Source organism: Schistocerca cancellata, chromosome 5 (genome assembly GCF_023864275.1).
Source record: "Schistocerca cancellata isolate TAMUIC-IGC-003103 chromosome 5, iqSchCanc2.1, whole genome shotgun sequence".
NCBI classification, from domain to species: domain Eukaryota; kingdom Metazoa; phylum Arthropoda; class Insecta; order Orthoptera; family Acrididae; genus Schistocerca; species Schistocerca cancellata.
In genome coordinates, this window is record NC_064630.1 from 147,879,472 (window position 1) to 147,902,800 (window position 23,329).

General features: G+C 42.2%; 1 protein-coding gene across 3 annotated transcripts in view; it reads right to left on the reverse strand.

Annotated features, from left to right (window-relative positions):
- The window catches only part of LOC126188292 (juvenile hormone esterase-like), a 546,097-nt gene that overhangs the window by 52,463 nt on the left and 470,305 nt on the right, over positions 1–23,329 (reverse strand). For all 3 annotated transcript variants that reach the window (XM_049929880.1, XM_049929879.1, XM_049929878.1), the window contains exon 12: positions 4,011–4,196. In XM_049929880.1, coding sequence (XP_049785837.1) covers positions 4,015–4,196 — 182 coding nt within the window. In that variant the 3' untranslated portion in view covers positions 4,011–4,014. The remainder of the gene's footprint in view (positions 1–4,010; positions 4,197–23,329) is intronic.

The window sequence follows — 23,329 nt, forward strand, 5'->3', positions numbered from 1 at the left end:
CATTCTTTATTTCTACTACAGGCAAGCCGTACAGTCATAAGTAAAACTAAGATATTTGCAGGTAAGTTCCAGTAACATGTAGGCCATTCCTTCTTTGTTTCCCCAGTACAAAGCACGCTGCAAAAATATGTTGGTGATACAGATTCTCCTTGCAGCCAAGTGACAATTTGTGTAGATTTCTCTGTTATATAATTCCATTCACGTTATGAAAATGGTCTATTGTGCTGTATTCATATCTAAATCAGATTTCTCCTTTACCTATTTAAGATCTATTTTTTTCCTGCATGGTATGTGATAATTGTAGTGAATATCTTATGTATAATGTACTGGAAGCTGATGGGCCTACAGTTCTTTATGTTCTGCCTGTCTACTTCCTCATGAAGAGAAATAGTTACAACAGTGTTCCAGGACAGGGAAATTGCCTTCTTTGCCAACATTCATAAATGATCTTGCAAGCTCCTTTTGAAGAACTTTTCCTTCAGATTTAATAATTTCTATTGGCACCATCACCTCCCCCCCCCCCCCCCCCCAACTCCCTGTTCAGGTGCCTATGCAGGGGCCAGGGGTCCCACCCAGCTTCCCAGCTTCTGGGGCTCTGTGCCACACCCCCTGTGTTTCCCAAGTTCAACAAATCCATTGAGCCTTGGGGCAACTATATGGCTCATCTGGAACAAACCTTTATTGCTCATGATGTCACAGGTAACATTCAGCATCATGCATTTTTTCTCGCCTTTGTGGGCCCAGGAGTTTATCACCTTCTGCAACAGTTGCATCTCAATACAGAACTTCATGCTCTCTCCTACGAGGCATTGACTTCTAGCCTCCTAGATTATTTTGACTCTCAGATCCACATGGTGGCGGCACGTCACAAGTTCATCTGTTGTCAGAATCTTCCAGTGCAGTCATAGAGGGAATGGATTGCTACGCTGCAAAGTCTCTTCTGTAACTGTCATTTTTTCTGTGGCAACACCCACTGCAAGCAGTCTTACGGTTCTGCACTCATTCATGATATGATTCTTCTCCCTGCCCTGGATGATACCTTATGGACTCATCTTCTGAAGCTGAAAGATCCCTCTTGAGACACTTTTTTATCCATTACCTGTGCTTATGAGCAGTTCTTTTGCTCTGCTTCCACACTGCAGTCCCCGGCGCAGGTCTTCGCCCATCACCCCCATGATGCCAGTTCACATCACCGCAACAGTGCTGGAGGCCACTTTTCGAGGTTGCACCCACCCTCCAGGACCAGGGTGTTGGTCCCTATCTGTGCCAATGGTGGCAGCAGCAGCAGTGACAATGGTTGCCTCCTGTAGTCAATGCTTTGTCACACATCAGAGGAAGATTGCCACTTCTGGAGGGTGACCTGTTTGGCCTGTGGAAAGCAGGGTCACAAAGCTGAGGTCTGTCAGTTGTCATTGATGGCTGTGGACCACACTGCTTTGGACACCGCCGACTCCATGGATGAGACGGACCTGCTGCCGCCAATTTCCTTTGGGCAGTCAGTTTTCTGCACACGACAGAACGATCACTCTGACTGTGTGGGTGGACAGCACTCCTCTCCCTTTTCAAGTGTATACGAGGTCCTCCACCACCATCATTGATGGGGATTCCCACTGCCAGTTGGGTTCATCGTTTCTTCATCCATTCCATACTTCCCTGAAGAGCTACAGCAACAACGTCATCCAACTGCAGGGGTGGTTCTTGGCTTGGGTCAAGGGGAAGGGGGGAAGGGGGAATGGGGAGCTCTGCTGCGTTGGCCTACTTTAGACATCATAGCATCCTACTTCAAGTCCAGCCAGCACAGGATGCCTTCATCACAGGGCACTTATTCACCAGAAAAGCTACGTTGTCTGTGTTGTCAACAGAAATATTTCGGCCACAACACCAGGTCTCCACCAATGGCTGCCAGGGATGGCTACCTGTTCACGGAGCCTGTAGAACAGCTTCACCAGAGGTCGCAGCTAGCCCAGGAACTACTTTGATATGCCAGGCATGTGATCGCAAATAGTTCCGGCAGATACATCCACTAAATGGGCTTTATAGGGCGGTGCACTGCTGGCAAAGGACAGTTTGACACACCCCTTGGAAATATGCAGAGCTGCTACCCCAGCAGCCATGGCTAAATGCCTCTTCTAGCTGGTCGATCTCTTGCAAATGGACTTGGTATAATCGACGAAAATCTTGACATTGTAGAATTGTTTGATTGTGCTCTCTCCCCTCTCTCCACATGGAGAGTCAGGTCTTTTCTATTATTATTTGTCATTTTGTGTTTGTGATAATCCACATTTGGGATTGAGTCAGTTGTTCTTTTGGAGATTGTATTATTGTTTTGTTTTGGCAAGTCCAATAAATTGGTTTTGGACTTGGGTTTTCTGCATTTATATTCTGCTAATGCATATACTTCAATAAGTTTCTGTTTTGTTTGCTTTATGCTTATAAAACTATGCTGATAATGCTCAATTCCAATTTTTTCAAATTTATTTTCATGGTTTAGTGTCAGGAATAATACCCAATCTAGAGGAGTTTTAGTCCCAGCAGGTTACTATGGCCAGTGCACTGTAACCAGTTTTTGTTCAAAGTGCTAGGCAAGGTCCTTTGTATGTTCAGAAGGGGAAGCTAGCAGTGTTCTCCTCCCATTCTGGCCAGTCACCAATGACAGAATCAAGGTGCCTGCCCTGCATTCTTTCTCAAATGATTTTACAGAATCTGTTTGATAAAAAAAAAAAAAACCTCATTTTGCTTTACTTATAGTTTTACATGTCAGTTTCATGATGATGTGTCCGTCCTTTTGTTAATAATCATAGATGATGTAATATTTACATGTAAGTAAGACACAGCATGGAATTTGAAAAAGTTTGTAATGAGAAACAGGGGTCACAACAATTTTATGTTTGATGCATACTACATAATATGTTGCTGCACATGAAATTTAGCTAAAATATTGACTTTTGCTTTAAGTTGGTTGAAGGCCTCTGTCTGTCACATATCTTGAGAAAATTGATCTGATGTAAGTCAGAGTGAAATATCAAAAAAATCATCATATTTTGAAAACAATTTTAGATACTGAAATGAGATTTTGGCATATGATAGCCTGCAAAGAGGAGAGTATTTTGCCATATATCTATTATGAAAAACTTCACCATCTATCACGTTCTTCCACTAACTGCAGACTTTTTTAAGTTAAAGAATGTAGTTTTTATGGGCCATAGATAGGTGGTGAAATGAAAAATGTGAAGACATTACACATTTATTTTTAATCAAGGAAGTGATTTTTCATAACCTATTAACCTTATTTTTCCTCAGTTCCTCAATAAGCTTAACCAATGGCTGTTTTAGAATTCTCTCACAACTGTTCCTGCATGACACGTTAGTGAGGTGACATTGTAAACTGCACTGTGTTTTGACAAAAGAAGCAAATTTTAATAGGGTAACAAGAGAAATGTAGGTTTTTTCAAAATTCACCACTTATGGTGCTTCTCTGAAAGCTACAAATTGTTAACAAGCCAGGCATAAATAAATTACTGCTTTTGTTGCTTTTTAGGGGAATGTAGAAATTAATCAAAGCAGAGGTAACAGATCTTTTGGAATGCTCACCATGTAAGTGTGGGCACAAAGGGGGTCCGCTTAATATTTACAAAAAATGTGAGCATAGCCTTCAGTTTAGAACAGCACTTCCCCTCCAGCACTCGGATTTCCCCTACAGCACCTGCTTGTAACCACCAGCACTACTGCTCTCCCCACATGTGCCCTGTTGATTGATTGCACATCTACCAGCCACATTATTCTGCATGCACTCACTCGAGATGAATTAGGTATGATGTTGGTCAATGATTTTAAGAGCAGAATCTTTATTATTCATTCTACCAATATAAATATATTCTCAGTACTTACTAGCAGATGGGGCACTTTTTATTCACATTATTTCTTCCATAGCTATGTTAATTGTTTCAGAATTGTAGGAACTATATGAGGAAATAAGTTCTAAAATAATTAAAATGTTTTAGCAGTCTCACCTTTTCAGAACCAGTAGCCTGGCAGGATATCATCTGTAGACAACAGGAGAACCAAATGGGGTGCTAGTTCCTTGTAATCAGGCTTGCTGATACTGTTCTCTACCAGTGGTAGAGAATTCCAAAAAGCCAAATGACCATGTCCAAAAGTCTGACGAGAACAGAACTGCAAATGTTGACTCTCGGCATCTGCAGATATTAAGAAATGTCATTTTGATGCAACACGATATTTTTATTAATGTCAAAATATCCATGAAAAACTCACTGTCAAACTGCAAAATATTTATATTCACTAAGAATATTTTATTTTCTCTTGATGGCAAGATAGAAATTTATGTGAGATGTACATTGATAAACTGGTGAAGTGTAAATTCAAGGAAACTCTTTAAATGCAACTACTGTTTTAATGTTGTTGTTGTGGTCTTCAGTCCAGAGACTAGTTTGATGCAGCTCTCCATGCTACTCTGTCCTGTGCAAGCTTCTTCATCTCCCAGTACCTACTGCAACCTACATCCTTCTGAATCGGTTTAGTGTATTCATCTCTTGGTCTTCCTCTATGATTTTTGCCCTCTGCGCTGCCCTCCAATACTAAATTGGTGATCCCTTGATGCCTCAGAATATGTCCTACCAATTGATCCCTTCTTCTAGTCAAGTTGTGCCACAAATTTCTCTTCTCTCCAGTTCTATTCAATACCTCCTGATTAGTTATGTGATCTACCCATCTAACATTCAGCATTCTTCTGTAGCACCACATTTTGAAAGCTTCTATTCTCTTTTTGTCCAAACTATTTATTGTCCAGGTTTCACTTCCATGCATGGCTACACTCCATACAAATACTTTCAGAAACCACTTCCTGTCACTTAAATCTATACTCGATGTTAACAAATTTCTCTTCTTCAGAAACGCTTTCCTTGCCATTGCCAGTCTACATTTTATATCCTCTCTACTTCGACCATCATCAGTTATTTTTCCCCCTAAAATAGCAAAACTCATTTACTACTTTAAGTGTATCATTTACTAATCTAATTCCCTCAGCATCACCTGACTTAATTCGACTACATTCCATTATCCTCAGTTTGCTTTTGTTGATGTTCATCTTATACCCTCCTTTCAAGACACTGTCTATTCCGTTCAACTGCTCTCCGAAGTCCTTTGCTGTCTCTGACAGAATTACAATGTCATCAGCAAACCTCAAAGTTTTAATTTCTTCTCCATGGATTTTAATTCCTAATCCTAATTTTTCTTTTGTTTCCTTTACTGCCTGCTCAATATATAGATTAAATAACATCGGGGATAGGCTTCAACCCTGTCTCACTCCCTTCCCAAACACTGCTTCCCTTTCATGCCCCTCGACTCTTATAACTGCCATCTGGTTTCTGTACAAATTGTAAATAGCCCTTTTCTCCCTGTTAGTATGTTGCATCCGTGGTTTATTAAACTGATAGTTCGGTCATTTTCACGTCTGTCAACCTTTGCTTTCTTCGGGATTGGAATTATTATATTCTTTTCGAAGTCTGAGGGTATGTCGCCTGTCTCATACATCTTGCTCACCAGATGGTAGAGTTTTGTCAGGGCTGGCTCTCCCAAAGCTATCAGTAGTTCTAATGGAATGCTGTCTACTCCTGGGGCCTTGTTTCGACTTAGATCTTTCAGTACTCTGTCAAACTCTTCACGCGGTATCATATCTTCCATTTCATCTTCATCTGCATCCTCTTCCATTTCCATAATATTGCCCTCAAGTACATTGCCCTTGTATAGACCCTCTATATACTCCTTCCACTTTTCTGCTTTCCCTTCTTTGCTTAGAACTGGGTTTCTATCTGAGCTCTTGATATTCATGCGAGTGGTTCTCTTTTCTCCAAAGGTCTCTTTAATTTTCCTGCAGGCAGTGTCTTTCTTACCCCAAGTGATATATGTCTCTACATCCTTACATTTGTCCTTTAGCCATCGCTGCTTAGCCATTTTGCACTTCCTGTCGATCTCATTTTTGAGATGTTTGTATTCCTTTTTGCCTGTTTCATTTACTGCTTTTTTGTATTTTCTCCTTTCATCAATTAAATTCAGTATTTCTTCTGTTACCCAAGGATTTCTACTAGCCCTTGTCTTTTTACCTACTTGATCCTCTGCTGTCTTCACTATTTCATCTCTCAAAGCTACCCATTCTTCTTCTGCTGTATTTCTTTCCCCAATTCTTGTCAATCGATCCCTAATGTTCTCCTTGAAACTCTCTACAACCTCTAGTTCTGTCAGTTTATCCAGGTCCCATCTTCTCAAATTCCCACCTTTTTGCAGTTTCTTCAGTTTTAATCTACAGTTCATAACCAATAGATTGTGTACAGAGTCCACATCTGCCCCTGGAAATGTCTTAAAATTTAAAACCTGGTTCCTAAATCTCTGTCTGACAATTATATAATCTATTTGAAAAAGCATCTGAGGGACATAGGTAGCCTTACACCTCAGAAGACTCACAGTGGAAGGTCCCACACAGTCTGCGCATCTGACATGGAGGAGCATGTGCTATGCTTGGTGGAAAAAAACCCATGGGAACAGTATGCAATGATTAGCAGCAGCAGAACATGTGTCTCACTCTCTTGGCTGGGGTACTTTGTGAAAAACTGCTGTACACATATCATCTACACCACAGATCCACTGTTCACATCCAAGATTTTATTTACTGACGAGGCAGGTTTCACAAGAGATGGTGGTGTGAATTTCGATAACCAGTTTGTATGGGTAGATGCAAATCCCAAAGCAATTCGGAAAAGTGGGCATCAACACTGATTCTCAATCAACATACGGGCATGCATTGTATTGTATTGTATGGAGCTGGGGATCTAGAAACGATGGAGAGGCTTCATCCCCTCCATAGCCCTCAGTGGTTTATAACCACACAACAGGCTACAGCAGTTCACTCATCCAACCTCTGCTCCACACCAAACCCAGGGTTAACGTGCAGTTCGCCCCTCAGTGGACCCCCAGGGAACGTCTCACACCAGATGAGTGTAGCCCAATGTTAGGGTGGTAGAGTAATTATGGTGTATGTGTATGTGGAGAAAGTGTTTGCACAGCAATCGCTGACATAGTGTAACTGAGGCAGAATAAGGGAAACCAGCCCACATTCGCTGAGGCGTGGAAAACCACCTTCAAAACCATCCACAGACTGGTTGGCACACCAGACTTTGACACTAATCCATCAGGTGGATTTGTGCTGGTGACTGGCATGCCTTTCCACCTGGAAAGCAGTGCTTTAGACCGCATGGCTACCAGGGCAGGCTGGGCAGGCATACTTGGTTATAGAGTAATGTGGCCATACATACTACCACAAAGGTTACATGGAGCACATTATCAAGACTTTCTCAATAATGTATTACCTACCTTGGTGGAGGCTGTGTCACTGCAGCAACAAATACAAATGTGGTTCATGCATGATGGGAAGGACCAGCACACTTTCGTCACAATGTGTATGAACATCTTTATGCGGACATTTCAGGACCTCTGATTAGCCAGGGGGACCCCGCATCTTGGCTTGCTCATTCTCAAGACCTCAATCCCCTAGATTCTGGTTATTGGGACATTGGAAGGAATTGGTCTACGCCACGCCAATCAGTGACATGCAGACATGTCTTTACTGCACCAGCAGGTACAACAAAGACTGGGTATAGTTCAAAGAGTGCATCATTCCTTATGCCAGAAGGCAGAGGGGTGCATTGTCACATCTGGGCACCATGTTGAACACCTCATGTAAACACATGTTTATCACAGAAGTATGCATTTCTAATTGCATGTTTATCGATCTCAGAAAGTATGTATAGGATTCTGGATACGGATCTTAATATACGTAATAAACAGTTCCCAAGTTTTCTATATAAACATATATTTTACCATAAAGACTGATATATATGAACACTGCATGAAGTACAAAGGCAGACTGAATTAAATATGTTCCAAAGATTGTAATTTGTGTGGTCAATGTGACCTATCGATGCCACACAGCCACCCCCACCCCCCACCCCCCCTCACAGTATGGAGTATGGTCTATGAGCCCTGAGGGGTTGTTGGGGGTTGTGTGGGTGTCAGCGTCGGAGTGAGTGGTGCGAGGCAGCAGGCACATGGCGGGAAGCTCCATCTCTGTTGGGTTGGTGTGCGGAGGTGTGGCAGGCAGCTGCTGGTCCAACTCATAATCTAAAAACCAGCTGGGAGGAATGATGCGTCGGCCAACTCGGGGGTAGTGGTATGGGAGAGGAGGCGGCATGTGAGCATACATTCCCCGAATGCATGCTGAGCCGTCCAAAGAAATGAAAGCTCGAACACATGACGGGTCACATTCTTGTGGGAGGGACAAGCTGTGCACTATCTTGATGATGAGTTCCTCAGTGAGGGTTGGGTCTGTGCTGTTGGTGAGCAGTACAAGCACACAATTATCTAACACCATAATTGACATGTCAACAACGTGGTCCGGTGGTACCTTGCAGCGCAAAACGAAGGATGGGGCTTCCGCATCTCTAGTGCCTGAAATGTCTTCAAAACCCATGAATGGGGATGATGATGCTATGCCTGAGGAACCCACGAACTGTGGTGGTGACTCGTTGGATGGAGAAAACCCAACCGTAGATTGAATGGACTCGTTAGCGGGTTCATCAAAAGAACATGTGCTTGGGCAGTCCGATTGGGATGGCAGAGAGTCTATGAAGGCAGTCTTGACCATGTGTAGAGAAACAGTTTATGAGCGATCTTTTATCATAATGTCGGACATTGTCTTGCCTCTCCGGAGTACTTGGAAGGGGCCAAAGTAAGGGGGTTGTAAGGATTGACTACAGAATCATCCCTGAGCATGACATGTGAGCAAGTGCTGAGTGTGGTTGGCATGTAAGTGTCAGGTGGGGAATAGCTGACAGGTGGGTGTAGTTGGGTGTTTCTAAAGTGTGCACGCATCCTTCTGATAAAGTCTGGGAAGGAGGGGGAATCCGCAAGATCTTGGGGCAGAAATAGTTCCCCAGGTAAAACTGGGTTTTCTTCAAAACTGAATTTGGAAATCGTATTATGTAAATCTGGTTTAAATGTGGAACATAGGCCCAGCAACACTCAAGGAAGTGCCTTGGACCAGAGACAGTCATGGCACCTGAGTGCAGTTTTAAGGGTGCGGTGCCATTGTTCCACCAACCTGTTGCTTTGCGGGTGGTAGGCGGTCATATGGATCTTTTTAATACCGCAAAGATTACAGAGAATGGTAAAAAGTGCAGATTCGAACTGTCGACCCTGGTCGGTTGTGATGGTGGACAGACAGCCAAACCTAGTGATCCAAGAAGAAATGAATCCTTTGGCCACAGTTTCTGCTGTGATGTTGAGTAAGGGGACGACTACCATCCAACGAGACACTCAGTCTATTGTGGACAGGTTATACCTGTGGCCCTCCAATGGAGGCAGGGGACCGATAAGGTTGATATGTACATAACAGAAATGTCCCTTAGGGATGTCAAACTTGCTGAGTGGTGGAGAGGTGTAATGTCCTATTTTGTTTTGTTGTCAGGAAATGCAGCTGCATGCCCATGTTTGACAGTCCCATTTCACATCTTTCCACACTAAACGCTCAGTGATGAGGCAAGTAGTGGCTCAGATACCAGGGTGGGCGAGATTATGCAAGGCGTTGAAAACTTGTCGGCGCAGCGTGGATGGGAGCAAAGGCCGCAGAATGCCCGTAGAAGAGTCACACCACATTTCGTCCAAAATGCCAGGGAACTTAGCCTTGGTAAACATGAGCAAAGACTGCGGGTCCATGACCAGACCCTGAGTGTCCTTGTCTGAAACCTATAGAGCGGCGAGGTCAGATAAATCGACCATACTTGAAACGGGATTCATTTGTGAGAGAAAATCAACAGGGATGTTCTCCATGACTTTGATGTAGTGTATGTCTGTAGGAAATTGAGAGACCAGGTCAAAGTGATGGAAGTGTCGAGGGGGGGGGGGGGGGGGAGGATCTTCTGGTGGGTTGCAGAAGGCGTCTGATAGTGGTTTGTGATAAGTAAGAATGAAGAAAGGATGGCCCTCGATGTCAGTGTGGAAATGTTTGATCGCCTCATACACCGGCCGAAGCACTCTATCAAAAGCGGAATATTTCTTCTGTGCTGCAGACAGTTTTTTGGAGAAGAAATGAAGTGGTGAAACTGTGTCACCTTTGCTCTGTTGTAATACTGCCCTGACCGCGATGTCACTTGTGTCCTTAGTGATGAACAAATCAGCACACAGATCAGGGTGGGTGAGTACAACTGCGTGAGCTAAAGCTGATTTAAGAACCCTGAAAGCCTCTAGCACGGGTTCAGTCCAACGGACTGGTTTAACGCCCAAAGTCTGTTTGCCGGAGAGCAATCCATCAGCGGGGCCTGCACGGTGGCAGCAGAAGGTAGATGATGGTGGTAGTAATTTGTAGTACCTAGGAAACATCTGCATTATTTGTACATATCTGGGGGTGGCAGTGATGTGATAGCCTGCATGCAGGATTTGGGAGGCTGCATTCCATCTGCAGAGACAGTGTAACCCAGAAATGTCACAGAAGACTAACACAATTGGAATTTTTCTTTGTTGACCTTGACACTGTTGGATACCAAAGTCTGGAGGACCTGGGATAAATGACCTTCGTGGTCTACAGTCAATTTGCTGAAAATGACTATGTCATCCAGGTATGCGAAGCAGAACTTGAATCGTCATAAGATTGAGTCAATGAGATGTTGCCACATTTGTGCCACATTCTTTAAACTGAATGGCATGAAGCTGTACTGGAACAAACCGAGCGGTGTGATGATCACAGTCTTTGGAACATCTTCCGGCACTATGTGAATCTGGTTATAAGCATGTTTGCTATCAATCACACTGAAGATTGTGGCACCCGATAACATATGAGTGAAATCATTTATGTTTGACACGGGGTAATTGTCCATGACAGTGCGAGCATTTAAATGTCTGTAACCACTACACATTTGAAAAGAACCGTTGTGTTTGGTGATGAGGTGAATTAGTGAAGACCAATTGCTGTCCGATGGCTGTAGGATGCCTGCCTCCAGAAGTTTGTTAATTTGCTGCCAGGCCACGCACAACTTAATGGGGTTGAGGAATCTAATCTTGTGTCTAATAGGAGGGCTGGCAGTGGTAATTACAGGGTGTATACGTGGACATGGAAAAAAAAATCCCGGATTTTTCCTGGATTTCCCTGTTAAAAATACATTTTCTCCCGGGTGATAGTGTATTTCCCCTTATCAATCCTTTGAATGGTTATGGTTTTGTACACAGACATACAATTTCCTGGCAGTTTAGAAAACGAAACTCAGGGAAAAAGACACCTTTTGGAAATATCTTTGATGTGCAGCAACATGTACGCTGCGTATTTTCGTATTACAACAGCAAACATTGGAATTCCACCAAACACTGCATGTTACTTTCCGAAACATTGAAATCGAGATTTCGATGCACTTTAGTAAGCCGTTTGTAGCTTATGTTGTGTGATCTTGCCAGCCAATGACAGTGGATATTCAGAGCATACGACACGTGATGTAGTCAGCCAACAGCAACATCACTGTTAAGTAGCACGAACACACAAACAGGGAAAGTTAAAATAATATACATAGTGTTGCTACATGAAAAGCAAAGCTTTCACATATAATATTGGTCTCAAGCTGCAAGATAAGTTAAGCTTTCTCATATACTGTTGATCTTTTTTGTGCATGTTACAATTTAAGATATATCACACAAATGTGCCAGTAAATTTTTTAATGATGACATAAATGTCTGATCTTCATGGTTCAAAATTCTTCTAAATGGCTCATCATCAAAGAGTTGATTTTTAAATGAGAGTCAAATGCTCTGTGATTTAATAAATTCATGGTACACTCTTGCACATAGCTTAACTTACGTAAAAGGATATTTACTTTGAAAGTAATGCTTTTCAAACCACCATTTGCAATATTTTCCCATGACCTGTTAGAAATAGGTTCATTTCAGCAGTTGCCAGAGAGTGCAGATAACAGGTGACACCATGCTTGGGTAGCTATAATGACGTAGGAAGTCCATATGCACGTACGTGTAAAACATTGAAAGCTCATATGTTGTCATAAAAGAAACAAGACATCAGAGGATACTGCAAGAGCATCAGAATTTTGTGAACCATATTAAAATGTGCACATTTTAAGTGCATACTTAAAGGGCACATTCGTACATCCAGATTCCCAATGAAATAGACCTCGACCTGATATTAAGCTTTTCAGTGTTGTTTTCGGGATGTAAATTTTCTTGGAGCACCGATACTGTATTATATCATGTTTGGGTCTTTATTATGGCATAATGCCATATGTGCTAGAAAATGAAAACGTGCACGTGAAATGCTATGAACAGTTGAAACTAGCCAGTATTGTGGAATTAAACATTTCGTTTCAAATACATTGACTGCCTCTGCGGAAAAGGTTAACAAAAGCCTAATTTCTTTAGCAAACAGACAAAAATAACTTCATTGTTCCACAACGCAATTAATGCTTGACTGTCAGAAAGTTGGAAATACCATAAAATCTGAAACTAATGATATATTTCAGCCTTCTGTAATTATGTGAATGTGTTTTAATTCACTTGATCGCTCCCGACCACAGATATCTATTTTGTTTTCATTTGCTGTGAGAGTAAACGAAGGGGAAACAGCAAAATCACTAAATGTAAACATGGGTCACGTGGAGTCTATGCACTATAGCTCAGACTGCTCTGCGCTTCAGCCCCAGATCTATGACATTTGTGAACCGGGTCAATATTAAACAAAAAAAAAAAATCGAATTTTCAAAATATGTTCATCTTGTAGCACACATCTTTCTGAAAAGTCTGAAACATAAAACATATGTATTTGAGGAAATGTAAGACATATTATTTGGTCTTAAGTATGCCAAAGTGCAGTGTCATGCCTCTTCACATAAGGTTTTTCTACTGCACGTCCAAAATATATTCAGGAGAGTGGAAATTGAAATGTTCTGTGGTGCCTCTCCTGCTCCCAGTCGGCTGGTTTGGCAGCCTGCCCCTCCTTAAAAAAATCTCACAATTAATAGCGGATGGGTTTATTTGTAATCGAGAGAACAAGAACTCTTCAGAAAATCTGATCTCTTTATTGCCTAATAGCTAATAATTTGCTGTTTTGCGTGACATAAAATTAAATATAGGATATATAAAACCAATACTGACAAGAGATAAGCAAGAAATTAAACATTTCTTTAAACCTTAGCTCCTAGCATTTTTTCTCTCTAATCTTGCTACAGATTTACATGGCATGCTTTCCTTTCTGCAAAAGAATCTATTACCTCATCAAAGTTCGCCAAACATTTTGCTAATGAAAAATCGAAATGTCATTATCTAATACTGAAAAAGCTGTTAATACAAATAATTCCCAAGACTGGTGTGGTTTCTCAATCTGATTACGTCTATTTTGTCACTGTCTGCTAGATAAAACAAAATAGGCCTTTCTAATGTGGCAGCAATTTTGTAAAACACCAAATAAACGAGACTGTTTTGGCACAAATGGCCATTTTTATAACACGACAGAATATAATCCTATAAGTACCAATATCAAATGCCTATTAGGCCTACTACAAGCAAAAAGCTTTATGTTAGGAAATAGTTTCACATTTCATTCATACGCACCAGCTTCTCAAGCAAGAGATCGAAAAGTAGTATTACGAAATTTTTATATAAATTTGGAATCATCTTATTCTTCCATAATTTGTGTGATGTCCCACTGGCAGGGGTGGCCGAGCGGTTCTAGGCACTGCAGTCTGGAACCGCGTGACTGCTATGGTCGCAGGTTCAAATCCTGCCTCGGGCATGGATGTGTGAGATGTCCTTAGGTTAGTTAGGTTTAAAGTTCTAAGTTCTAGGGGACTGATGACCTCAGAAGTTAAGTCCCATAGTGCTCAGAGCCATTTGAACCATTTTGTGTTGTCCCCGTTTCTTCTCCTTCCTCGTTCTAACGGACAATCTTGTCATCACCAATTCTGTAGCTATTGCTGCCACTGTCAAAATTTGTTCACCAATTAACTTCACTAACACTGCCAGAATCACAAGTTTAGTTATCCTGCGATTATTTTCCAGTTAGGCGTTATTACATGTTCGAACAACACGTTTTCCACGTTACTTCCACGCGCATGCTAGCCGGGGACTGTATTACTGGTCCTTACTAGTGTAGCGATCTAGCCAAAAATTTTCTGTCAAAATTTCGTTTTCTTGGATACACCGAGAAGATAATATGTAATCTTTCTCACCTGTTATTCCTGTCAGTTGTTTATTTCCACTCTGGTAGTCTGAATCTATGGATTTCACTAGTAATTATAACAATGCTGATCATTCGCAAACCCAATCAATCACATAATCAGACAGCGATTGGCATTCATCCGTTCGGCTTTACTCCCTCAGCTCATATAGCCCCGTCCCCTTTTGTCTGCGGAAAGTTTATTTCTAGATGCGACGAGGATTCTCCTGACAGACACATCACATCCACAGTGCATGCATTCAAAAGACAACTTATGATTCATTCAGAAATCAACTTAAAATGTGTTCAACAATGTTCAAAAACCAACAGGGAAGCGTTTCAAAATGATATGAATAATCAATAGGCAAACGTGCGCTGGATGCTAGGAGCTTTGTGAAACAAATCTTTTTTACTCAAGAATATGAAAGTGGTGTCCCCTTTCTCTGGTAGCATCTACATTCTAGATGCTTGCAGTGACTGCTTGCTCAGCCAACAGCATCATTTCTGTTTCCAGAAGCAGGAGACTCTACTACTCAAACATGACTCAACTGTGCATGCACATGAGCCTGCGTGTAACTGCTAAAACAAATCGAATGTAAAAATTGCAACTTCACGCTCATTGGAGGCAATTTTTTATTATGAAGTACTGCACAGTCTTCCTAAAGCCTTTGATACATTTTCAATTGGCAGATGCTTGCATGAGCACTGTGTGTCGTTGTTGTATATGGCACATTTCCTTTGCAATTTAAAATATTTTCGTTTTTTTCTTTCGTTTATGTTTTATTGTTGAAGTAGTATTCTGCAGTAGCGGGATACAGTAATATCCTTTGTTAGAGTATCAGTTCTTACCAGTCAAAAATACAAAAATTTAACTGAAAACTAAAACAATGAAAAATTCCCAGAATTCTAAAAATATCCCGGATTTTTCCCGGTTTTCTCCCGGATGAAAAAATTCCTGGGTTTTTCCCGGATCTCCCGGTTGTCCCGGGTTGTATACACCCTGTAATTATCTTGTGTCATTCCATCACTGACAGAAGAGACTGAGAACTGCACACAAGGCTGAGTAACGTTTTGATGTGGAGTTTCGGGACGAGTGGGGCGCGATGAGGCATAGCCGTTAGCGCGAGTGGGAAAAGGCAGCACGAAAGTCACATGCCTATTACTCGAGCACGGCATGCGCTTGTTTGTAGAGGTTGGCCGTGCACCCAGCATGGAGTGGAGTGGGGCGCGCAGCGAATGTCTGTTGTTAACTTTGCCTTGGGAAACCGGCATGGGCGAGAGGGCACTGGCGTCGTACAAGGGACAGCGATGGCCGCCAAGTTGCTTGGCTGGTACGCGGGAGAGGGGAAATGTTTATCAATAAGCAGGATGACTGCCTGCATAGTGGGTGTGGTCGTGCTGCACGAGTGACTGTTATTAGAGACACTGTTTGAAACACGAGGCACTGCACGTAGTGGACGCTTGGGCGGTGCAGAGGTCACTGAACTCGAATCATCACACGCAATGAATGTTTTTGAACTAACCTGATGAGTGTTAAACTGATGCTTGGCAATGAAGTTCGATCCGGTGAAGGAACTGCAGATTGCAGTTTCAACAGCAACGCGTGGGCTGCAGAGAGCTCATTGTAAGTGTGAGCAATGCGTTGTTTCAGATCGTTGTTCTCCCGGCAGAGGTGCACCACTGAGTCATATTTCGAAAGTGGGTTAGTGACACAGGTCACAATCTTGCCCATGAGGATGGAACATTTGCAAACTAAATCCCATGTTGCGGTGGAAACAGAATGAGGAGAATGGGTGCCAGAGCATGGTGTCTGAGTGTGGGTGGTGTAACACTGAACACTGGACCACATTCAGGGAGAGTTTATAATGGGACAAAAAAATCCATACTGAGAATTGGTTCGTCAATGTCGGTGATGTAGAAGGTCCATGGGTAACACAGAGAAGGGGATACATGCACCATCACTTTCACAGAACCAACAGTTAGTAACGTTGATGCGTTGACAGCTCGTAGGAGAGACTTTGTCGGTGAAAAGTAGATAAGAGTCAACGATCGAGGTACGGTAGACATGTCAGCACCAGTGTCAATTAAGCAGACAAACTGTGATGAAATATGTGTCACATATAAACGACCTTTAGTCCTAGGGAACGAGTGGACAGCATGCAATGTTAGGGGACGCCTGTAAATGTCCCTGAAGGACTCGGAGTCACTTAGTTCCTGCGGTCAGTGTTTGGGTGTTGACAAAGTAACCTACACTTGTTGGACGCCCCCCCCCCCCCGCCCTCCCCCCCCCCACCCTCCCCCCCCCGCCCTCCCCCCCCGCCCCCACCCCCCTCAAATTTTGTGGTACCAACAGTATGGATGAGCCGTATGTGGCGGTGGAGGTAACTATGATAGTGAGGGAGGCTTGTCCTTGTTGATCTGTTCTGGGATGTAAACTGGGACGTATGGAGCATTGGCAATTCTCGAGTGCTCAGAAGGAGGAGAGAGTGAACGAGTACTGCCTGGCAGCATAGAAGGCGTGGAAGCAGAACGGGCCCTGCCCTGCCTGCAGACAGCCGGTAAACAGGAGGTGTAGTGTCACACAGCAATGGTGGATGAGCTGGGTGTTTCTGCCACAGGAGCACATACAGCTGATCTGTGATGCGTAGGCAAGAACCGATAGACTTGAAAGAGTTCAGCAGTAGGTGTATCTGTCAGTCAGTAGGTAACTTGGCAGACTGTACCACCCACAGGGTGACGTCCGGCATCGTGTGTTCACTCACGAGTAACCTGAGGCGGTGCCAAAGTTGTGATGGAGTGCGGTCTACCAGGTACTCCTCATACAGAATCTTGATTATCAATTCCTGTGGCGAGCAGGCAAGTTGGTCCAATATTGTTTTATGGCGAAGTTGTACTTCGGTGGCAGTGGAGGCAAAAGTAGGAGATCACACATTAAATATGAGTGGTCGTGAAGGTGTGTGACCAAACATAGTAACTTGGAGTTTTCATCAGTCACGTGATGCAGCTCAAAGAGGTGCTCCACCAGTGCAAACCATGAAACTGGATTGTCCTCATATAGGGGAGGTAGCTAGGGTAGGCGGCCTGGAGGTGGAGATGAACGTGGCTTTGGTGAGTCTTGGAAGGCCTGTGGTCCTGCTGCACAAGAGTTCCTGCTGGGATCCGGCATCACCGGAGTGGAAATGTTACTAGCACACACGTTTGGAACAACGGCTGTCTGTAACGTCTCTGAAGACACCCAAAAACACGACGCAGTAGGCACGGTCAGTACCGTGGAAGCAAACGGGTGAGCGGCACGTACTGAGGGCCTATAAACTGGACCGGAAATTGCAGGAATAGCACTGATTGTGTCCAACTTGGAAATGATGTGGAAGGGTGGTGCAACATTCGCAGACAGTACTGTGGATGGAGCGAGCAGTTGTATGAATGGAATCGAGGTCCCCCGTGGGTGAGGGGGGGGGGGGGGGCTGGTGCTTAAAGTGGCAACAATGAGGGTTTTCCACGCACACTGGCCACGCACCCTTCGTGGTAGGACCATAAAACACTGGTGAAACCTGTTGGTGATTGCACTGTCGTAGTACAACATTGCTGGGTGAAGAGGCTATGTTGAGTGCACTCGTACTCAAGTGGTCGTGAAACTGGGCCGCTGATCCGGTGGTTTGTTGTGGCGAACTGGATGCATACAAATGTCTGTTACTGTTTTGTGAGGAAGGCGAGGCTGGTGTAGCTTGGTAATAGTTGACTGCATGTGCTTTTTGCACAAATGGTGGTGTTGCACATGGCACTACTGTAACTGACGTCGTGGTGCGTAGAGGATCAAAGCGTGTGTGCGAATTTTGAAGCCTTTGAACTTTGCATGAGCAATCAATCATCACACTATTTAGTAGATCATCCACTTCACTTTTCACTTGTTGTTGTACGTAATCCAGTGAAACAAAACCTGAGTCCATTGTTTAAGGTAGCTGTGTAACACTCGGTTGTTGTGGAATTGCGAAAGTAGAGGTTATCCAAGTTGAAGATCGTGGATCATTGTCCGTTAGCTGCAAAATAATCAATGGCAGAGGGTTGTGAAGGCCTGGTTGTAAGAGCTGAGCCTCCAAATCTTCGTAAAAAATGTTCGGTGATGTAGCCATGGCATCATACGTGAAACCTGTGGATTCTATACGACCAGTGTGGAAGTAGCAGAAGACATAAAACTTTTTGTCTGGGGTCACAAATATGTAATTCTGGATACAGATCATAATATATATAAGAAACAGTTCCCAAGTTTCCTATATACACATATATTTTACCATAAAGACTGATACACGTGAACACTACATGAATTACAAAGGCAGACTGAATTAAATATGGTGGCTCGGCAGAGCAGTTAATGTTCCAAAGATTGTAATTTGTGTGGTCGATGTGACCTATCGATGACACATATTGACACATGTGTATTTCTGGAGCTGTGTTCATTCGACTTATTTTTCTTGTTTTGATGAGTACTACCATCTCTCAGAGTATTCAACTCTCTTTTTTGAACACTCTGTATTATTCAGATTATAAGTTCCAATATGCAGATACCAACAGTACAGTTAATTTTTCTGCAAAACATATTAAGTAAAAGTAATTGGGAATTGAATTATTACTGCAGTGGATAGTGCTAATTTGGACTCCATTAATAGGTAGGCTAAGAAATAATGATTTTTGGAGATTAGAATAACATGTTTCAGTTTTATTGATGCTCATTAACTTAACAGATAATAAATATTGATGTTCATAAACATAAAAAATTTCTATTGTAGATTTAGTCAATGTACCTGTTAAATTCATGCTTCCACCACTATACTTTTATTGTTCTGATTTTTCTAGACTGAAAGACACACTTCAGTTATTAATTCTTTAATAAAGGATTTGTATAGTTTACCATAATTTTCAGTATGCCAACTGCACTTGTAAATGGGATATTCCCAATGTAGGTATACAACATGGTCCAGTGAGAGTGACATGATTTACTAATCGATACGTGAGAAGTGCAGTGTTTCCTAAATTTTTTGATATTATTTCATCTTCCTGTTCTTGTTTGATGCTAATGTGTTCACATCATGATTTTGTTAGGGCGTGTGTAAGAAAGTGAATATTATCATACTCATAATTCATGTATGTGTTTTACAGGTAGATGGTAGTGTTCCTACAGTCCTATAACCTTTTGCATTTTTCTAACCCACTATATATTATGCAAACCATGTTGCTGTCATATATAGGTCATCTAAATTATAAAAAAAAATTGACCTAACAGTTTCCCAAACCATCATGCAATTTCTGAAATACTAAGATGTTCATGTGCCAGTTTATCAGGCCAACCAAATCCCAAAATCTTCAGTCTTGGCTCAGAAATCTTAGCGGAAAAATAATGTAGCAGTTTCTCATAGTGAAGTCCCAGTAGCAAGTCCATGCCCGTGACCAGTATATGTGTGCTCAGTGAATCCATATGACTTTTTTCATTTATCAAATCCAACTTTTATGAAATTTTTCTTTGAACAAATGTGTGAGTGATTTAGACTCTGGCTAAATGGTTCAAATGGCTCTGAGCACTATGGGACTCAACATCTTAGGTCACAAGTCCCCTAGAACTTAGAACTACTTAAACCTAACTAACCTAAGGACATCACACACACCCATGCCCGAGGCAGGATTCGAACCTGCGACCGTAGCAGTCCCGCGATTTCGGACTGCAGCGCCAGAACCGCTAGACCACCGCGGCCGGCAAGACCCTGGCTATATATTGTGTCAACATGAACACTTGTAACAAAGTGAGTGGATCCTTTCCATCTCTCATGCCTCCACCCCTGTCCAAACAACAATTATCATTTACTTTGCAAATATTTTCAGTTTAATTGTTTAGGCTACATGGAATGCGCACAGTACATAGAAGCACATGCTCTAACAATTCTCTTTCACATATCTTCAGGTGTAGGTGGAACGTCATTATAAACAATGTCTTTTACGAATCCCCACAAGAAAAAATTCAGAGGCATCAAGTCTGGTGAATGAGCTGGCCACAAAACATCTCCTCCGCATCCAATCCAACGACTTGGGAGTTGTCTCTGCAACTCATTTCATCAGCGAAAAATGTGCCAGACACCCATCGTATTGATACCACATTCTGTTCCTTGTTCCTAAAGGTATTTCTTCCAGTAACAGACCTTATGTTTCTTGCAGAAATGTGGTGTACTGCCTACCATTAAGATTTCCTTTGATGAAATAAGGGTCTATAATTCTGTCCTCCAGAATCCTACATCATACATTCACCAACCACTGTTTTTGGTGTGCAACTTGCCACAGCCAACATGGATTTTCAGTTGCCCAATAAAGCATGTTATGTAAATTAACGTTTCCATGGTTCATGAATGTAACCTCATCAGTAAAGAAAATCAAACTAATAAATGCATCATCCCTCTGAATCTGAAGTTGGGCCCATCGGCAGAATTCAGTGCGATGCATACAATCTGTACTAGTTAATTCTTGGTGGAGACTGATATGGTAAGGATGATACTTATGGTGATGCAGAACATGAACAACACTACTCTGACTCATGCCAGATTCCCTTGAAATTTGATGCAACCTAACCCAAGGATCTCGAACCACAGTGGCAAGAGTACCAATTTCCATTTGCTTGTTAGTAACTTTCCTTAGCTGGATATGTTTTCGATGTGTTAAAGATCCAGTTGTTCTCAATTTATCATACATATATTTAAATGTATAACATGTAGGGAGAGTACGTTGAGGGTATCTTTCAACATTTAAGTCTCTGGCTCTCACTGAATTTCGTTGGCATTTTCCATAAATGAGAAGCATATCAACTTGTTCTTCAAAGGAACATATCATTCACATTCACTTGATTTGATGATACTAGTCTCACCATTCCTGTTAGCGTTGTATTGCAAAACCATCAAATGGTGTTTACATGTCAAATTGCACGTTAGATGGATATGCCATATTTGGCAAATATTTACTATTTGCATGATATACGAGAGAGAATTCTCAGAGTATGGCCTTTGATAAACACTGAAGTGAAAAGAAATACCTCTTAATCCATGATAAGAAGATTGCAGCACTGCATTGATACCAGTAGTCATCATTTCAAACACCTTCTGTAAATGGACATTCATGCCACCTTTTTGATCTTCATTGACCTTCAAAGACCTTACTGTTACACATCACTGTATTTGTCTTGATAGCCATTATCAGAAAATAAGTACCAAACTATAGCATCCCATAACTAGTTTGCCAGAAAACTATACTAATTACAAAATATCAATAATATAAAATTGTTATTATTGTTCATATATAAACATATACCAAATTCCTAACTTCCTGATAAAGTAGATAAAAAAGGCATGTAAATAACTACAGAATTTATGTGGCTAATGATGAAAGCATGTTACCAACTGTTGCATTCATTTAATTTCAGAGTAATGAAAATTACGATGTACAAACAAGAGAATTCAGTGACTTCAGAAAGTTCACACAGGAATGAAGAGATGCAGCTCACAAATCTCCAAGAAGAAATACATGAACAACTTGAAGCACTGAACTTAGCATTGGAGACACCTATTACTCCAACTTCAGACATTCATGTGGCCGTACAAACCAACAGCCCGACGAAAAACATGCAGCACATAAAAGTTCAAACACCACATTTCCTGCCTAACAAACTGCAGCTGTGGTTTGCAATGATTGAGCTTACATTTGCCCAAAGCGATATCCATGATGAGCAGGCAAAGTTCGCAATAACGGTGAATGCACTGGATGCTAGAGCAGCAACTGCAGCAGAAGATGTAATACTCCAACCTCCAGCAGAATGACCGCATATGGGATTGGAAAATGTATTACTCTTCAGAAGGCATAAACCATTAAATCAAGTCCATGTGACCATAGGAAATTCACAGATGGCTTGCATGGCAATCTTTAATGGGGAAGAAGCATCAGAAGTGATAGCAGCAATACAGAAGACTCAGCATACAAATGTCAACAAACAAATACAAGAACTAACATGACAGATGACTTTATTGCAGCAACAGGTCTCACAATTGTTACAGAATGAAAACAGCAAGGCCAACGGTGAAATTCAAAAAGGAGGGATATGTTGGTACCATCATCGCTTCACGGATAGAGCAACAAAGTGTTCGCAGCCATGTGCGTACCCACACATGAGCAGGGGCCAGCAGTAGGCACAGCGGGCCACGGTAGCACAGAAGAGTGCCTGCAACAATGAGGTGAGACAGATGAATACGGATGAGTAACATCAATAATGTTTTTTACCACTTCCAAACAGCTTTATGTCAAGTTGAACTGTTGCTACCTGATAGACTTGGGATCCAATGTGAGTGTGCTCAGCCGGCCGGAGTGGTGCTTCAGTCTGGAACCACGTGACCACAACGGTTGCACGTCTGAATGCTGCCTTGGGCATGGATGTGTGTGATGTCCTTAGGTTAGTGAGGTTTAAGTAGTTCTAAGTTCTAGGGGACTGATGACCTCAGATGTTAAGTCCCATAGTGCTCAGAGCCATTTCAACCAAGTTTTTGAGTGTGCACCCCTTTACTGACTATCAAGGAATGGATAGCATTCCAATGTGGCAATTAACCACAGCAAATAAGTCACCCATTGTTGCTCATGGCACACGTAAAATCGAAGTCACTTTAAGTTTCTCACAAAGCAGTCAGTGGACCTTCATTATGGCAGAGGTATCAGAGGTGATATTGGGTGCAAAATTTCTTTGTGACATGCACATTACCATAGATCTTGCTAATGCACAGATTAAATCAAATCAAGAGACAGTAGATGGCATCACAGAACGTGACACTTACCGCTCTGGCAAGCATAACTGCGACGTGGTGTCACATGCCATAAATGATAACACAGTTGCAGAAACATCCACAGTAACTCACAAAACTGTACACCGCATATACACTAAGCCTGGTCAGCCAATACATCAACGACCGCACAGGTCAGCATCTGATCGGTTCATGGCAGCAGAAGCAGAATTCAAGGCATTACTGGCATCAGGTGTCATAC